Here is a 19,622-nt window from a genome sequence, read left to right as displayed (position 1 = left end):
GCCTGAAGCAGAACGAGGTCCACGGAGCCCCCCTGGGGAGCCCCTCCCTGACCTGAAGGAGAACAGCACCGCGCGAAGCAGGAAGGCAGGCCCGCGCTAGTCACACGGGAGGGGGCCGGTTATAAAGAAAAGGGAGAGGTGCCTTGTCGCCGTCCAACTGCGTGGCCTCGCTGGCGGGCGGCACTGCAGCGCTTCCGCAGGTCTCTGCAGCGCTTCCGCAGGTCTCTGCGGAAAGCCTCTCGGGGCAACGGAGAGCGGCCCCTTCGGCCCAGGCGAGCACGCTGCTTTCCTCGCGGCTCCAACGGCGCGTCTCCTAGCAACACTGCTTCCTCTTCAAAATGGCGGCCGGAGGGAAGGGAAACCCAAGGACCGCAGCTTCGTCACGTGATTGAAAGAACACGCTCAGGCCGCTGCGCTTCCCTAGGTGCGTCGCGCCCCCTTTTCCTCCGCACGCGCAGGCGTGACCGAGGCCAATCAGAACGGGTGCGGCTGCTGCTGCTGCGGCTTCACCAGGCAGGGGAATGACAGGGTCGCTCGGCGCATGCGTAACGGCGTTGGGGACGCGCTCGCGGGGGCGGGCAAGAGAGCGAGCCAGGAAGGAGAGAGGGGGTTGCCTGCGCCTGCGCGCTAGACGCCGAGAGACGGCGGCCTTGACAGCTTGCGCCTTGTGTGCCGTAGAAGGGGCGGGGGGAGAGCGAGCGGCGCATGCGTGGTAAGGGCAGCTTCGGGGGGCTTGGGTGGAGACAGCCGCCGCCGCCGCCGCCGCCGCGGCTCTGAGAGGATTCCCCCATCCGCGCCTCCGCCCGCCCGCGCCGCCTGGGCCTGCTCAGCCGCTGCCGTTGCCGCCGCCGCCGCCGGAGTCCCGGCCCCTCCCGCGGGGAGGCACGAAGGTCCCGGGAGCCGCCGACGGGGCAGGCGGGACCATGTCCGGGCGCGCCCAGAGCGGTAAACTGTCCACGACGGAGCGCATCGTGAAGGGTGAGGGGCCGGGGGGGCTGCCGTTACCTGGGGGAGGGAGGGGGCTCGGCGCGGGTGTCCTGACTCGCCTCCTCCTCGCGGGAGGGAGGAGGGGGCAGGGGGCTCCATTTTGCCGGGGGGCATTTGAGGGAATGAGAATAATAAACCGGGATTAATCACAATAATCGTTTGTGAGTAGCTACAGGATCCTGTGAAGATGGGGACCGGAAGGGCGGCCCTTGGCCTGCGCTGTGGGGAAGGGGGCGGGCGGCAGCAGCAGCAGCTGTCAGACCCTCCATAAAGATGGGGTGGAAGGGCAGCCGGTCCCTCGCCCCACAGAGCTGCAGTTTCCACATTGCTCAGGGTGGGGGATAATGGGGCACCTTATTGATCCTGGATGGGGTTGATCTGTCGAAGCCACAAAGCAAACAGATGCGGGGGTGGGAGATCTCTGGTATCCTTTCACTCTCAGGTAAGGGAGCTGCAAGGGGGGCAGAGGAATGGTCTGAGTGGAGGGGAAAGATTGCCTGCCTGCCTGCCTCCCTCCCTCTTGGGAGTCCAGAGTGGTCCACTGCTAGGATGTGTGGAGGAACAAGGAGGTGGAGCTGTGACATAAATTAGGGGGACAGGAAGGGCTGATGCAGAACTAGGGAGCTGCATAGAGACCGAACTGAGGGCTGGTGGGGACACCCTTGTGTGACAGTGACATTTCAAAGGCCTGTGCTACTTACAGCAAGCTTTTTCTTTTTCATGTGCTTGTGGGGTGTTTGTGCAGCTGTTAAATGGGTACATAGGAGCAAAATGTGAAAACAATCTGTGTGGCAGATAACAGCTGGGATGGCTGTGTGTGTGCATGCTCACGGGGGGGGGGGGGTCATCAGTGCCCCATTACCAGTTGACTGTATGGGTTGATTATCTTGTCTCTGTGGTGCTTACAGGCATACTGCAACCTTTCTTTGCTGCTACTCTTTAAACCTTCCAGCTTTTCTTCAGCATGCTTGTTAATTTAATGGTCAGTGACCACCTAACACCCCCCCCCCCCAACTTGTGTGCCTTAATCAGCACATGCTGTTTTAAAATAGCCAGTGATACTGGAAACAGTTAATAAGCAGGAGGGCAAAATGTTAATCGAGAAGCTGTTGGATTAGTGGCAGGCTTTTACAATGTAGATTTAGCTGTCCTAATTAATCTGATGCCAGCTATCATACCCCACGTATTGGGAAAAGATCTTTAATGCACTCATTTGTTTAAATGTGCATGCTGCACCCAGCTAGCTGGTCAAGATAAACAACTTCAGCAAACAACGAGGAGAATTTGGACATCAGAAATTGTTATGACCAGCCAGTTTAGCTTTGATCTCTTCTGTTGCAGGTGTTAACTAGATCTCTGCCATGTTATCTTGTAAGAGTTGTGGTTCATTGTTCCAAGACTCCTATTGTTATCTGTTTTCCAAGTCTCAGTTTGAATGCTTGTATTGTATACAATGTGTTCAACTCTGGTAAACGGTATACCAGTAGTTGATTGTTATTGAGTTGATGGGGTCTTACAGTAATATTGTAGTTGGCCAATAGGTGCAGAATTCCAGATAAAGGACCCCCCCATTCCACTTTTATTTCTGATCCCCAGTCTGATCCCCATTTCTGATCCTTCCTCCCTTCCTATCATATGCTTATTTTTTAACACTTTTTTACACTTTATTTTTTGTGCAGCTGTGCTGCTGATGAGTGAGTAGTAGAAATTCAAGACTAATCTTGAGTATGTTCATTTGTTCTTACCGTAGAATTTGGAGCTCTCACTTCAACATTCATTGAAAGAATTTAGAGGTGGGGAGAAAGAGAAACACTACCATTGAGCCTTGTTGTACAGTGGTACCTCTACTTACGAATTTAATGCGTTCCAAACACACATTTGTAAGTCGAAAAAATTTGTAAGTCGAATCCCATAGGAATTGCATTGGGAGAAAAAAATCGCAAGTCGAAGCAACCCTATCTAAAAATTCGTAAGTAGAAAAAATCCTATCTAAACCGCATCCAAGATGGCGGACGGAGCTCCATTTGTAAGTAGAAAAATTCGTAAGTAGAGTTATTTGTAAGTAGAGGTACCACTGTATTCACCTTGCTTGTGTAAACAGAGGATGGCTTAAGAATGGCAAGAACCAACTACCGTACTTTTCCATCTATCAGATGCCCCCATGTATAAGACACCCCTATTTTTGGTGACTCAAATTTAAGAAAATGGGGGGAGATGGCACAGAGTTGTTGAACTTTTTTTGTGGAGGATTGCCCAGAGTTGTTGAACTTTTTTGGGAGGATTACCCAGGGTTGTTGAGCTTTTTTTGGGGGGGGGATTGCCGAAAATCGCTCCCCCGCTCGCATCTCTAAATCTGCCTCCCGTCTGTCCCTGACGCAGCAACCAAAAACATGCACAATAGCCGCTGACAGCCACGGCAGCAACCAATCAAATGTCCACCCTATGCATTATCCATGTATAAGATGACCCCCACTTTTTAGCATGATTTTTAAAGAATAAAACATAGTCTTATACATGGAAAAGTACAGTAATTGCTTTGATGTGACTCTGAGAGCTGTCTTGTGTAAGACCATAGGAGAATATAATACGCTGTGAGTTAAACCACAGAGCCTAGGGCTTGCAGATCAGAAGGTCGGTGGTTCGAATCCCCATGACGGTGTGAGCTCCCGTTGCTCGGTCCCTGCTCCTGCCAACCTACGGTAGCAGTTCGAAAGCACATCAAAGTGCAAGTAGATCAATAGGTACTGCTCTGGCGGGAAGATAACGGCGTTTTCGTGTGCTGCTCTGGTTCGTCAGAAGCGGCTTAGTCATGCTGGCCACATGACCTGGAACCTGTACGCCGGCTCCCTCGGCCAATAGAGCGAGATGAGTGCCGCAACCATAGAGTCGGTCATGACTGGACCTAATGGTCAGGGGTCCCTTTACCTTTAGACTGGTCCTATGCATGCACACTTGGAAATAAGTGTCAGTGAATGCAATAGAGGTTACTTCAGAGTTAACATGCACAGGATTGAGCTCTAAGGATGTGGACATGGAGCTGGGAAGCCTCTAGTGTGGTGTAGGGGAGACAGAATTGGACCAGAGAGATATGTGTTCAAATCCCACCCACTTGGTGGTCTGGGATAGTCGACAACTCTTGGCCTAACTGCTTGTAAAAGGGAAATGGAGAGGGAAATAGACTGCATTAACTTTAGTCAATAGGTTTATGAGCAGTTGTGGCCTGATACATGTCTAGTGCAGGGGTCAGCAAACTTTTTCAGCAGGGGGCCGGTCCACTTTCCCTCAGACCTTGTGGGGGGCCGGACTATATTTTTTTTTGGGGGGGAATGAATGGCTGAAGCGAAGGAGGGATGGCGGCACCGGGTGTGGGTGGGTGTGACTGGACTTTGGTGCTGGGTAAGCCCTGAGGCTCCACCAGCACAGGTGCCTTCTTGCAAAAAGGGAGGCAGACTCCCAAGTCCCCCAGACTATATCCACCCCTAACCTTTACACACTCAGAAAAAGGAAGGAAAAAACTAGGGCTGTGGGAAGGGAAAGCAGTGCATGTGGCATCTCACAGATAAGGACTTCTTTAAAGTTGCTGCAACATAGAACTGCACAGCTCCTTCTGCAGAAAGTAGATGAGGGTGAGAGAGTGGCCAGGTGAAGCTTGAGGGACACGTGGGAAGGTGCTTTTTAAAAAGCCCCAGGAGAGAGATCCCCATCCCCCCCGCTTGCACACAAGTAGGAATGGGATTGGGGCTGCTCCGATAGGCAGCGCGAAGCCTCCCTTCCCAGCTGAGGGATCCCAACGCGAGAAGCCGCACGCGCATCCCCGCCTCCTGGAGGAGAAATTGAGACGGCAACATCTAAAGCGGCACTGCCTGTGATGTTTCCTGCAACGGAAAGGGACTTGGGCTCCTCTGGCGCCCCCCTGCGTGCAGCCCCTCCCAGGAAAGGCCCTCCCCGCCCCGAGTAATTCCTGACTCCGCAGCAAGGCTGTATCACCACGTGGAGCCGCCCGAGCCGAAATGATTGTGGCCCTGCTGCTCGCTCCCTCTGTAGCACCCGGGCAATTGCCAGGCGCCTGCGTGCTGGATTTAGAACCCTGCCGGGCCTGATCCAGCCTGGGATCCATAGTTTGCCGGCCCCTAGTGTAGGTAGCAGACCCTATTTGAAGTAATTTTGGATGCCCGGGGCTCTATTTCTTTTAAGGCAAAATTATTGCAAGGTAATTTACTGTATCTGCTAAACATTTGAGTTCTGAGGAGAAATCCGGACTTTGATCACTTTCTGGACTGAAAATGTCCATCTTATTAAATATACAAGACTGTATTTCCTCCATATATTAATTTTTGCAAGTGACTTTGCAAACATTAGATCTTCTTTAAATTGTGCTATTTCTATCGTTTATGAAAACCAACACTGCCCCCATCAATTTACTTGGGCCCCTTTTCACATTTCTCATTCTAAGCACTGCACTTAGAAAATTCCATGCTGAGGATCAGTATCTTGTTTTGCCAGTGTCTTTATTTTTAAAAAATGCAATGAATCACTTCAAGGAATATCTCTGAGGAAGTTCTTGGGATCTAACTCTTACAGAACTGATTCTACAACCTTGATGTAATTCTTGCAAATTTGACACTGAAAATATCTGGCTTGCTGAACATTGAATAGAAGAAAGCAACTCAATAAGAAACTTAATGCTGGTTTCCCCCTTCCTGCCATTAGTCCTGTGGACACCTAAATCCATTTATATATCCAAATCATTTGTGAAATTTGGTGGAACCTTAGCACAGTTGCAGAAACTTGCAAAAGCAGAGGCTTGACAGGCATATGTCAAGAATGCTTTGATGGTGTTTCCTGCTTGGCAGGGGGTTGGACTGGATGACCCTTGTGGTCTCTTCCAACTCTATGATTCTATGAAAAGCAAAGGACTAGCAACATATGTAAGCCAAGTTAAAATAAGTTTAGTAATGCCAGACGATAAAGCCACTGTATTCATCCATCCACCCATTCATTTCAAACATGGACTTAAAAATTGAATAGACCATGAGTATAGAGCAGGCATCCCCAAACTGCGGCCCTCCAGATTTTTGGCCTACAACTCCCATGATCCCTAGCTAACAGGACCAGTAGTCAAGGATGATGGGAATTGTAGTCCAAAACTTCTGGAGGGCCGAAGTTTGGGGATGCCTGGTATAGAGTTTCCTCCCCAGTTGATAACTGCCCTCCTTCAGGTGAGGAGAAAACATCTCCTTATGGATTGTCTTATGACAATCTCAGTGTATGATAGTCGTGGTTTTAGGTTAGTGTGTGCTGAATTCCAGCCACATTGGCGCACAGCAAACTTTCCATGTGTTTCTACAGGCATTGTCCTTGACCCAACTGTCTGCAAATCAGAGATGATTGCATGAGGAGATATTTACATACAAGGTGGAGAAGAGCACAAGATAGAGCAATAAGCTAAGATTGGTGGCTTAGCATTACATCCAACCTGGGAATTGTGGTTTGTTGCACTGAAACCACAGTTGAAAACCCCAGAACAACCCCTGGCTTCACAAAATGGTTTGTTTAGAAGGAAAGAAACCATGATCTTCATTTCAGATGTACTGTAAGAGTGAGTTAGGAATTGTGGTCTGTTGCGGTTGCTTATGTTAGGGGAGGAGCAAAGCAGGAGCCATCTTGGCACTAACTATGGTTTACAGTGACATGCAAACATAGTCAATGTGGCTCAGCTAAACCTACATCACAGGATTCTTGCACAGACTTAATGGGACCTATCCTGTGTATGCTTCCTTGCAGGATGCATGTGGTAATACGGTACATTAGTTAATAGCTACACACACAGTGTGATTCTGTAAAAGAAATTCAAACCTTCAAACTGTTAAGTCAGTACAAAATTAAGGCAACATCAATAATCTCCATCGTAAAGGCAAATTACCGGTAGTTAGAGAATTTGAGCAGGAAATTTAGAATGGATGGCGTATACTAGTGGCTGCTTTTTACCTAAATTCTAAAAGTTATTTTGGTCATGTTGTTGTTTCATCCAAGGTTGGTGTTCTTTAGAAGAAGTAATATTGTTTAGTGGGACTTTTAGATAAGATGTAAGGAAGTAAGCTATAGCTAAAAACAAAGAATTTTTCTAGTTTTTTTGCAGTGAAATTTCTAGTTGCTTACATTCTGTCTTGTTCTCTGTAAGTGATATAAAGTGGTAAAGGTAAAGGGACCCCTGATTGCTAGGTCCAGTCGTGACCGACTCTGGGATTGCGGCGCTCATCTCACGTTATTGGCCGAGGGAGTCGGTGTACAGCTTCCAGGTCATGTGGCCAGCATGACAAAGCCGCTTCTGGCGAACCAGAGCAGCACACGGAAACACCGTTTACCTTCCCGCTGTAGCGGTACCTGTTTATCTACTTGCACTTTGACGTGCTTTCAAACTGCTAGGTTGGCAGGAGCAGGGACCGAGCAACGGGAGCTCACCCTGTCACCGGGATTTGAACCGCCGACCTTCTGATCAGCAAGCCCTAGGCTCAGTGGTTTAACCCACAGCGCCACCCATGATATAAAGTGAGCCTATCAAAGAAGGGCACTTTTGTGTATAACTCCTTCGCTTATAAAACATGAGATATATTATGCAAATTAGATTACTCATGGTATTGGTTTTCATATGCAATTGTGCAAAAGCAGATGAGAGAAGATTGAAATTCCATCCAGACTGCAACATCTCAAAGCAGTTTTACTTGTATGTTTTGTAAACTTGTAAAGGTGTTGGGTTTTGGTTTGGTCATAGCTTAATTATCAAAATGTGAAAGGCTTGATTCTTTATCAGTTATAGTAGGCTTCCAATAATTCATTGTAGAACACTGGAATTTGGCTGCTATAGGCAAATGCTGTATCATAAATTGATGTTATAAGACATGTACTCTAACAATTATGTTTGAAACCAAAATTATTCCAAGTGCCACTGCTTAGCTAGTGAGTTTTAGTTTTTAAACTTTTCTGATGGCCTTTTCTGTAATGCAGCAGACCTCTAGTGAGCAAATTGGCCACCTAAAATATAGTTTCATATTACAATGGAGCTTAAAAATGGCTTTTGGGGACCATACTTGATTGAGCAATAACACCAAGTTTCCATTTGCTGTCATTTCAAATAACCAGTGAGGGGCTCTTGATTGAGTTTGGAGAGGGTTGGGAGTCCCAGATATTAGAACCAATCAAAAGAATTGTCAGAAGAGATATTGGAGATCATCTAGTCACCCAGCTGCTCAGCACAGAGCTGGAATCCTTTTATTGTTTGATTTATTTATTTATTGTTTGATTTATTTGAAGTATATTTACACAGGTCTTCAGTCCAAAAAGAGTCTTAACAATGATCAATAAATAGACGTCTGTTCTTGGGATTTATAATCTAGGCACAACACAAAGGGATTACAGAGGTAGGAGGTACAGTGGTACCTTGGGTTACAGATGCTTGAGGTTACAGACTCCGCTAATCCAGAAATAGTACCTCGGGTTAATAACTTTGTTTCAGTATGAGAATAGAAATCGTGCGGTGGCAGTGGGAGGCCCCATTAGCTAAAGTGGTACCTCAGGTTAAGAACAGTTTCAGGTTAAGAACGGACCTCCAGAACGAATTAAGTTTGTAACCCGAGGTACCACTGTATAAATCAGATATAGACTCTACTTCTTAGTTTTGCTTCATAATTTAGAATGCTATAATTTAGAATGCTATAATTTAGAATGCCACCCTTTCTAGGAACATTGTGGCAAAACTGAAACATTTTGTGATACCAGTTAGTGCCAAACTGAGGGTCATTGAAAATCAAAAGGGATGCCCATTGCCCAAAGGCCCATAGCCTGCCTTTTTCCCTAATAGGGACTCAAGGTGGCTTACAGAAAAAAAAGGTATCTGAAGAAGTGTGCATGCACACGAAAGCTCCTCCCTATGACAAACTTAGTTGGTCTCTATATTTTGTTTAGAAAAAAATAGGAATAGCTAAAACATAGGGAAGGGGAACAATCATTAACAAACAATTAAACATTAATAAAATTAAAATTTTATTAATTAAACATTAATAAAATTAAAATCATCTATCTATCTATCTATCTATCTATCTATCTATCTATCATCATCTATCATATCTATTAAATCATACAGATAATTACCAGCCCTTTCATTTAAAGCAGTCAGTTCCAAAAAGCCTGTTGGAACAAGAAACTCTTCACCTGCTAGTGGAAGGACAACAAGAAGGAAGCCTATCAAACTTCTCTATGGAGGGAACTCCAAAGTCCAGGAGCAGTCACTGAGAAGGCCCTCTCCCGCATCCCTACCAAGTGTGCCTGTGAGAGTGGTGCGACTGAGGGAAGGGCCTCCCTGGAAGATCTCAGAGCCCAGGCAGGATCATATGAGGAAATATGCTCTTTCAAATAGCCTGGACCTACGCTGTATTCTTCTTTTCCTTTGTTGATCACTGTAGCTGAGTAAGATTGTCTTCTATGAACACGGTCTTAACGGTGTGTCCACAAGTGACTGTGGAGGTCAGTTCTGAATCCACATGTCCTTCCACAGTAGGCTCATAGGTGCCTTCATCTTAGCTCTTTTCTTCCTTTTGTCCTGAATTTGTGCTTCTTCAAAGTCCTTGATGCCTTTGGTAGAGGCTGTTGTCCAATTGGAGCGCTCGCAGGCCAGTGTTTCCCACCCAATTATCTGTGTTTATACTTCACTTTTAAAGATTTATTTTTATTTATTGAATTTATATGCCTTGGGAGTGTCTTTAAACCTCTTTTGTTGTCCACCAGCATTTCACTTTCCATTCTTAAGTTCGGAATAGAATGCAGTTGTACCCAGGAGCTTCCTGCAGCCAATCAGAAACCGTGCTTTGGTTTCTGAACGTTTTGGAAGTTGAACTGACTTCCGGAACGGATTCTGTTCGCCGTCCAAGGTACGACTGTAGTTGCTTTGGAAGGCGATAATCAGGCATCCGAACAACATGAGCAGTCCAACAAAGTTGATGTTGAAGAATCATTGCTTCAACACTGGTGATCTTTGCTTTTTCCAGTACACTGACATTAGTTCACCTGTCTTCCCTAGTGATATATAATATTTTTTCACAGACCCCATGGATGGAATTTTTTGAGGAGTTAGAGGTGGCATTTAGAAGTGTTCCATGTCATAACCAGCACTTTAAATTGTTCCTGGAAACAGACCAGTAGCCAGGGGAGCTGTTGTACTGAGTGACTGGGATGCTGCCTACAGCCAGTCCTGGCTAACAATCTGGCTGCAATTTTTTCAGCCAGTTGAAGTTTCTGAGCACTTTTCTAAGGCAGCCCCAGGTAGAGTGTGTCACAGTAATTCTAGCGGGATATAACTAAGGCATATGTCACTGTGGCCAAACTCTTTCTATAGCAGTGTTTTAACATCACATTGTTAACCATTCACAGATCTTAGACCCTAGATTTATAGCTAGAAATGAGGACAGTATTGCAATTATATACTGTGGTGCCTCGCTAGACGAATTTAATTCGTTCTGACGGTCAATTCGTCCTATGAAAAATTCATCTAGCAAGGCACCGTTTCCCACAGGAATGCATTAAAAGTTATCTAATGCCTTCCTATGGGCTCCGGGGGGGGGGGGGGGACTGGAGGCAGTGGCAGCGCTAGCTTGCTTGGCTCGCGGAAGGCAGGCAGACAGGCGGCAACAGCCCCTGTCTGTCCTTGCCACCTGCCTACCTGTCTTTGCTGTTGGCGCTGGGGGAAGAGGAACGAACGGAGAGAAAGGGCAGCTTTCCCGGGATCAGCTCCTCGGATCCGTCCTTGCTGTCGGCGGTGGGGGGAGAGGAACGAACTGAGAGAAAGGACAGCTTTCTCTCCGTTCGTTCCTCTCCCCCCACCGCCGATCTGTCCTTGCTGTCGGCGGTGGGGGGGGGAGAGGAACGAACGGAGAGAAAGCTGTCCTTTCTCTCCGTTCGTTCCTCTCCCCCCACCGCCGACAGCAAGGACAGATCCCGGGGTTCAGAGTCTCCGAACCCCGGGATCTGTGCATGCTCAGGAGCAGGGGGAGAGGAACAAAGGAAGAGAAAGGGCAGCTTTCTTTTCCTTCGTTCCTCTCCCCCCCCCCCGCCAGACAGAGCCGGCATCTGACGGGGGTTCGGAAGCCCCGTCAAATGCCGCTCTGTCGGGCTAGGCGGTGGGGGGGGAGCGGAGGGATGCGCTAGTTCTTCTTCCCGCGCTAGTTCCCCTTTGTGTTCCGCTGGTCTCTGCCGGTTGCCCCTCACTGCTCGCGGCAACCGGCAGAGACCAGTGGAACACAAAGGGGAACCAGCTGCAGCGCGGAAAGAAGGCAAAGGAAGATCAGTTGATCTTCCTTTGTCTTCTTCCTGCGCTGCAGCTGGTTCCCCTTTCGCTAGAGAAATACCTTTTGCAAATAGGTTTTGTGATCGGAGGTTTTTATAGCCAAGCTTCGCAAAACGAAGCGGCGGCCCTAGAAAACCTCGTCGTCTTGCGAGGCAACCTCCGATCACAAAACCCATTCATCTAGTGAAAAATTCGTCTAGCAGGGCATTCGTCTAGCGAGACACCACTGTATGACTAAATTAATAACAAGCAGTACTTTTAGGGCTTGAAGTAGGAAAATTACATATAAATGTTGCAAGATACAGAACAACTTTGTGTATTTGGTCCCATCAGGCAATGGCTCGATTGCAATGGCAAGGATATCACCAACATGCTACCCTGCTGTCGAAAGAATTGCATTGGCTACCAGTTAGTTCAAGGTATTGGTTTTGGTGTATAAAGGCCTACACATCTTGGCACCAGATACCTGAAATGTTGTTTCACTGTAAACATACTCAGTTGATCACTGCGTTTTAAAATAAAGGCCTCTTGCAGGTGCCATCTTATAAGGAGGTCTGTTCTGCACAAGGTTAGAATCAGTCCATTAGTGTTGTGGCATCTACCCTTTGGAATTCCTTCCCCTTGAATATTAGTCATGTTCCATCTGTGTTGTCTTTTCAGTGCCTACTAAAATCCTTCCTCTTTCAACAAGTCTTTTAAGCTGTGATCTTTTCCCAGTCTGCATCTGTACTGAAATTATTTTTAAGATTTTTTGTGTTTGTTTGTTTTTTATTGCTTATAACAGTTATATCCTTTGGGAGGAATGGCGGGAAATAAAAAAATAATCTGCCACACTCTCTCAGCCCAAAATAGAATACTTGTGAAAATAAAATGAGAATGGGGAGAACCACAAGTTATTGAAAGAGGAGCAGGATAAATATATTTGTGACAATGAGCAGAATAAATTTTTTTGGTGATGATTGATAATATGTAATGAGATGGATTGGGATATAAATAAAATGATACATACACCATTTTGTCTAGTTAATGACATTTGCTGGGTATGATTATCTAGTATTGAAGAGGTCAGTGGTGATAAAACCTAACCGAATATCCATTGATATATTGCTACTCAGTTACATGAAAACCTGGGGTTCTTCTGTTTCCATTAAATAATGCTGAGGGTACTGAAAATCCAAAAAGCTACTTTAGTTCTGATTTCTTTTTTATGTTTTACAAATTCCGTGGGATACAAGTTCCTGTGCCATAACAACAACAACAACAACAATTTATTATTTGCACCCCACCCATCCAGCTGGGTCTCCCCAGCCACTCTGGGCGGCATCCAGCAAAGATTAAAGTACAATAAAATGTCACAGATTAAAAGCTTCCCTAAACAGTGCTGCCTTCAGATGTTTTCTAAATGTCAGGTAGTTGTTTATCTCTGACCTCTGATGGGAGGGCATTCCACAGGGCGGGCGCCGCTACTGAGAAGGCCCTCTGCCTGGTTCCCTGTAACCTCCCTTCTCACAGGGAGGGAACCGCCAGAAGGCCTTTGGCGCTGGACCTCAGTGTCCAGGCTGAATGATGGGGGTGGAGACGCTCCTTCAGGTATACTGCCATATGACATACTGCTTTTAGAACTTTTTTGAAACCAAGAAGTTCTATAAGCAAAATGTCATATGGCAGCTCAGGCGGAGGGCAGTGATTGAGGAGGAGGAGACAACTCACTTTAAAAAACCCCCACTAGGCTTCCTTAACTGTGAAGGACTGTTTCTGTGATGCTTTGAATTTTCAATAATAAAACCTTCCTTTTGTTTGCTATCTTAAAAGGTGACAATAGAAACCATCATTCCCACCACCCTCTATTTTCCCAGCTGATAAAAACAAAGGCATCATTGGATTACCTTTAAACCACAGCAATTTGCAGCTCTATCTCTAACACTGGGTATATATGTAGTCATTATTTGAATGTAGTTTTTACTTTTAAATTTCATAAATATACCACACAGTACAATTTTATTTGATACCTCAGTTAATACTTAAAGTAGTAGTAGTGGTTTGATAAGAAAGTTTTGCTTACATTTTAGTCTGTGTTGGGTGTCCCCCCCCTTATTATTATTATTTTGATACTTGATATATTTATGTGTAGTACATTAAAACTCCTCATCACCACCACCTTTGACTACTTGACGTGCTTCCCAGAGTACTTCAGATTATTATCCTGGGTCCAGAAAACAGATTTTTTTTTACTTGCACTGTGAAGCCAAAGTAAAAAAGAATTTCTGCATGATGCCTTGAATTTAGCTTTTCCTGGAAAACATATCGGGTAGAAGTCGGAAGCTTCTAAAATAGCCTTCCCAAACCTGATGCCCTCCAAATGTGTTGGAATACCATCCCTATTCATTGGTTGTGTTGGCTAGGGTGGTGAGAGTTGGAATACAAAACAGCAGGAGATGCCAGGCTTGGGAAGGCTGTTCTAAACAGTAACTCGTGAGCTGAAAAGAAAATGCCAAAAGGGCAAGCAGCTCTAATCTTTCGTTAGCTGAGGGAAAAGGGAAGTCCAAGTGACCCACATAACCTTCAGCTGATGAGAAGAAAGGGAATAGGAAATGCCCCCAGGGGAAACTGAAAGCAGCAGATAACATTGATTTTGATGTCTATAAAAATTCTACAAACATGGTATAATAAAGGCAGAGTACAAACTTAAAAATATTCCAGTTATAAAGGGCTATGGGCTTGCTTACCCAATATTTGCACCGATCGTCAGACGGCAAGGCTGGTACCCTGTCAGAATTGTGTAGAATACAAAACAGGCTGACGTTGGAACAAAATTAATTAAATTAGTTTTTATCCTACTCTTCCACTGAAGGACCACAGGGCAGCAACAACAGAACAATAAAAGCAATACAAAATTTAAGAACAAACCAAAAATATTCACAACTATTACTGGTATGTCAAAATTGTTGGAAACAGTACAGTATATTCAGCCTTAAATACTGGATGAACTGGAATCTTTGTAGAACAGTTGTTGACTTGAAATGTTAGGATGAGCCCAGAATACCCCTCCTCTATTCAGGAGTGAAATAAATAAATTTCCTGGGTGATATTGCCATGTAGGAAGAAGTCTGTTTATAGAGTATTATTATTAACAGTAAGTAATTATAAGTAATAAAGAAAGTGCAGGGGGAAATTAAATGTAATGCTTGCTTCATATTTTTTTTAAGGCTAAAGCACTGTCTAAATGTGAAAGGTATGGGCAAGGACAATCCAGGGGAAAAACTTTGAGGAACTGGAAGGTTAACTATAAAGGGTTTAGAAAATCTACAGCTTTGGTAGAAACATGAACCAGGATTTGGATTAATGTTCACAAATTAATGTATGAAAGAGTTTTAATGTTAAACAAGGGACATAAAAACTAAAAGTCCCGAAACAGAATTGGGATATACAGTATTCCTGGATATGTAACTTGATGTGATTTTGAAACTAAACATAGCATAAATCTAAAACAGGCAGTAGATGACATTGATACTCAGTTTTCTAACAAATTTAACTGGTACAAAAGAGACAGTTTCATGTTTGTTGAAAACTGGAAAGCATCAGCACTGAATAGGAAACAAGATTATTGTTCTAGTGGTGAAGCTAACAGATTACAGGTCGATAGAAAAATAAGAAGGAACACAAAAGCAGACAAATTTGTTTGTGTGTCCCCCTTTATTGTGTAAGCTTCGTGTATCAAAATAATTGAGTGCCATTTAATGATGGTTTTAATGTTAACATTTGTAATAACTTTTTATAATTATTGTATGCAGTATATTAATTAGTGTAGCACAAGAGTAGTATAGAATTGGTGACTGGCTTGAATTTTAGTTTTTAGAGATGTTGGAGTAACGAGCCAAGCTCTGTAAATATCAAATTTATCTATACTGGATTAATATTTTTATATTTACTGTTGTATTTGTGAAACAGAGGGCCAAGTGAGAGGCTTGAAAGTAGTACAGCATTCAGTTTTAGTGCAGTGCGTGCATGGTGCCCACAATAGTAAACTGTGTTTTAACAGCCAGCTTGTTTTAGCTAGTGTTTGTGCCCATGCTTAATGAGACCATAGAAGAAGTCAGGCTGTCCGCTGCCATGTTTTAAGCCAGCTGGAAGTGCTTCCTAAGACCCATGCAGTAGTTTTTTTAAATAGTTAGAATCTTTCATAAACTGCTCTTGCATGATATAATCAATGGTTGATTATCAAGACATTTTTTATGATGGGCAAAACAAAATTGTGTTGGTGGTTTGACGGGGATATCCATTTTAATGCATTTAGGATCCACTATGTCAGAGACCATAGGGTTTAGTTGGGGAATCTCCTGGGCTATTTAACTGTATCCACTTACTATTACATTTATATCCTGCCTTTCAAGGAGCCCAAAGCAACAGAGGCTTCCTTCTCCCCATATTTACCCCCAGAGCAACCATGTGAGGTAGGTTAGGTTGAGAGGTATTGACTAGTCCAAGGTCTCCCAATTCACTTTATGGCTTAGTGAAGACTTGAACCTAAGTCTCCCTCATTCTAGTTTGACACACTAACATTACACCACACTGGCTGTTTTAGTGAGCTAGGACTGTGTGAATGCTCAGGCTCTTCACATATAGAAGGAAATAGAGCTGGGCACCATTAATGTCTTTTATTGGCAGGTGGTTGGATGTCTCTAGTTTGGCCAAGACATGCATGGAATCCAGGAGCCTTGCTTTCTGTAGAGCAGGATCTTCTAACTGCTGCACTGTGGGCTTCAGCTCAAGTCCTCAGTTCAGCAGCTAATGGGAGGGACTTTGGTTGTGCTCTGACATGATCATTCACTTCTGAGGGAGACAAGGCATCCCTTAACAGTTGTTTGGCAGCTAAAGAGCAAACTTCTTAGATGTTCTGCATGGCCCCGAAGTGTTTGAAGATTCCTTCCTAGTGCTGCCAATAATTTTAAGAGGCTCCTTTCTTGTTCTTCTTACAGTATTGTGAAAAAAATTGGCCAAGAAATTAAAATGCATTCCTCAGAAGCAACAAGGTCACTTGATAGCCAGTGTATTCTAAAGGGTCACATATTGGAATAGATATATGCTGCATAAAGGTAAAGGGACCCCTGACCATTTGGTCCAGTCGTGACCGACTCTGGGGTTGCGGCGCTCATCTCGCATTATTGGCCGAGGGAGCCGGTGTACAGCTTCCAGGTCATGTGGCCAGCATGACAATGCTGCTTCTGGCGAAGCAGAGCAGCGCACGGAAACGCCGTTTACCTTCCCGCTGTAGCGGTCCCTATTTATCTACTTGCACTTTTTGATGTGCTTTCGAACTGCTAGGTTGGCAGGAGCTGGGACCGAGCAACGGGAGCTCACCCTGTCGCAGGGGTTCGAACTGCCGACCTTCTGATCGGCAAGCTCTAGGCTCTGTTTTACAACCCACAGCGCCACCTGCGTCCCAATCCAGTGCCAACCGTATATATAGGGGGAGTTGTAAAAATCCAAAGTGACCAAGAGGGATGATGTGTGTGTCTAAACTGGTTTCTGGCTTGAGAAAAGAGGAGATAAATCCTACAGTGGCAGTATATAGGAACATAAAAATCGGTATATACTTTTTCTGTTTAAGTGTGTGACTTCTATATATTGTGTATCAGCTTTTAAATTAATTGATGTTTCTTGAAAACAAAATGATGAAATATTTTTTCTACTTTATAGCTAGAAAGGCCTTCATGACTGAAATTGCAGTACAGTTTCTAATGTTTTAGTTGAGCTGCTTGCAGACAAGAAGCAAAAATATTTGTTTGTTTTGTGAATTTATACCCCACCAGTATTGCTCCCAAAATCTCTCAGGATAACCTACAGATTATAGCATTCATATGAAGTTTGCAGTAGTAAAATAACATATATCAAGGTAAAACATATACAATTGGTTGTAAAAGTCCCCGGCAGCAGCAATTTCCCACTGAAACTTTAATAAAATCTTTTATTATTTATTTTATTTTATTTTATTTTATTTATTTCTATACCGCCCTATACCCGAAGGTATCTTTGAGATATATGTCTTAAAAAGAAGATATAACCTACTTCTAAATGCTCATGGAAACTAGATTGACATTGTAAAAACCAGCAACAAACAGGTCTGGGAAATAAACAAGATGAACTTGAGCTCTTGGTACAGCAAACTAAATACAACATAATAGGCATCACTGAAACCTGGTGGGATGAGTCTCATGACTGGAATGTAGTAATAGAGGGATACAATTTATTTCAGAGAAATAGACCAAACAGGAAAGGTGGAGGAGTGGCATTATATATCAGAGATGCGTATACCTGTGAAGAGATATACCCCTATGCGTATACCCCTATACAACTTCCCCTTCTATTTTGCCCACCCAGCTGAGACACCCTGAAGGCAGGGCAGCCCTTCACATGGGTCAGATAGGGCCAGTTTTGATCACATCTCCCTCCCCACCACATAGGCAGCTGAGGTTTGACCCACAGTATTCTAACTCAGCCAAGGGATCATGTCCCCTCTGTTATATATCAGAGATGTGTATACCTGTGAAGAGATCCAGGATTTAAAACTTCTAAGCCAAATTGAGAGTCTCTGGGTCAAAATTAAAGGAGAGAAAAATAACAGTGATCTCATTGTGGGAGTTTACTGTAGATCCCCAAGCCAAACTGAGGACACAGATGATGCCTTCCTGGAACAGATGGCCAACCATTCAAAAGGAAGTGAGATAGTAGTAATGGGGGATTTCAACTATCCTGATATTTGTTGGATGTCAAACTCAGCCAGGAGCATAAGGTCAAACAGATTCCTCACTGGCCTTGCAGACAACTTCATTGTGGTAGAAGCAACAAGAGGATCAGCCATTTTAGATTTGGTCCTAACCAATAGTGATGACCTGGTGAGTGGGGTAGAAGTGGCAGGATCATTAGGTGAGAGTGACCATGCTCTTCTGGAGTTTATTATACAGCAGAATGGCGCAACCAAGCATACTAAGACTCAAATTCTAGACTTTAAGAAAGCCGACTTCAGAAAACTTAGGGAAACGCTGGGTGAAATCCCATGGACAGCAATACTAAAAGGGAAGGGAGTTCATGATGGTTTGGGGTTTGTTAAAAGGGAGATATTAAAAGCACAACTTCAGGCAATACCAATGAGACAGAAACATGGAAGGTGCCTAAATAAGCCAGGATGGCTATCTAAAGAACTTTTAACTGAGTTAAGATTGAAAAGGGATATGTACCAAAAATGCAAAAAGGGGGGAAACCACCAGAGAGGAATTCAAACAAATAGCCAGCACGTGTAGAGACAAAGTCAGAAAAGCTAAAGCACAGAATGAACTCAGGCTCTTAGAGAGGTTAAAAGTAACAAAAAAGGCTTTTATGGGTATGTCCGTAGCAAAAGGAAGAACAAGGAAACAGTGGGGTCCCTTAGAGGAGAAGATGGTGAAATGCGAACAGGGGACAGAGAAAGGGCAGAACTCCTCAATGCCTTCTTTGCCTCAGTCTTCTCCAAAAAAGAAAACAATGCCTGACCTGAAGAATATGGAGCAGATGATTGAGCAGGGGAAACACAGCCCAGACAAGTAAGGAGGTAGTACAATAATACTTGGCTAGTTTAGATGTATTCAAGTCTCCAAGGCCAGATGAACTACATCCAAGAGTATTAAAAGAACTGGCAGAGGTGATTTCAGAACCACTGGCAGTAATCTTTGAGAATTCCTGGAGAACAGGCGAAGTCCCAGCACACTGGAGGAGGGCAAATGTTGTCCCTATTTTCAAAAGGGGGAAAGGGAGGGCCCAAACAATTACTGCCCAGTCAGCCTGACATCAATACCAGGAAAGATTCTTGAGCAGATCATTAAGCAAATGGTCTGTGAGCACCTAGAAAGGAACGCTGTGATCACTAAAAGTCATCTGGGTTTCTGAAAAACAGGTCATGTCAGACTTATCTGATCTGGTTTTATGACAGAGAGAGTCACAAGCCTCGTAGATGAAGGGAATGCTGTGGATATAGCCTATCTTGATTTCAGCAAGGCCTTTGACAAGGTGCCCCATGATATTCTTGTAAAGAAGCTAGAAAAAGGCGGGCTAGACAATGCTACCATTCAATGGATTTGTAACTGGCTGACTGACCGAACCCAAAGGGTGCTCATCAATGGCTCCTCTTCATCCTGGAGAGAAGTGACTAGTGGGGTGCCACAGAGCTTGAGAAAGAGAACTGTCATTGTCTAGGAGAGTTTGTAGATGAAGAATTTCAACAGGGAGAAATGTAAAGTACTACACTTGGGCAAAAGAAGAAGAAGAA

The 19,622-nt window shown here is 44.5% G+C and overlaps 1 protein-coding gene across 3 annotated transcripts in view; it reads left to right on the top strand.

Annotated features, from left to right (window-relative positions):
• Nucleotides 1–686: 686 nt before the first annotated feature.
• The window catches only part of PPP3CC (protein phosphatase 3 catalytic subunit gamma), an 81,637-nt gene continuing 62,701 nt past the window's right edge, over nt 687–19,622 (top strand). The window contains exon 1 of one of the 3 annotated variants that reach the window (XM_035139709.2): nt 687–945. In XM_035139709.2, coding sequence (XP_034995600.1) covers nt 924–945 — 22 coding nt within the window. In that variant the 5' untranslated portion in view covers nt 687–923. Of the gene's footprint in view, nt 979–19,622 lie in introns of all 3 variants that reach the window. The other 2 variants (XM_035139706.2, XM_060268301.1) reach the window with 2 other exon arrangements.

Source organism: Zootoca vivipara, chromosome 15, assembly GCF_963506605.1.
Source record: "Zootoca vivipara chromosome 15, rZooViv1.1, whole genome shotgun sequence".
NCBI classification, from domain to species: Eukaryota; Metazoa; Chordata; class Lepidosauria; order Squamata; family Lacertidae; genus Zootoca; species Zootoca vivipara.
This window is presented reverse-complemented; position numbering and strand designations above follow the sequence as displayed.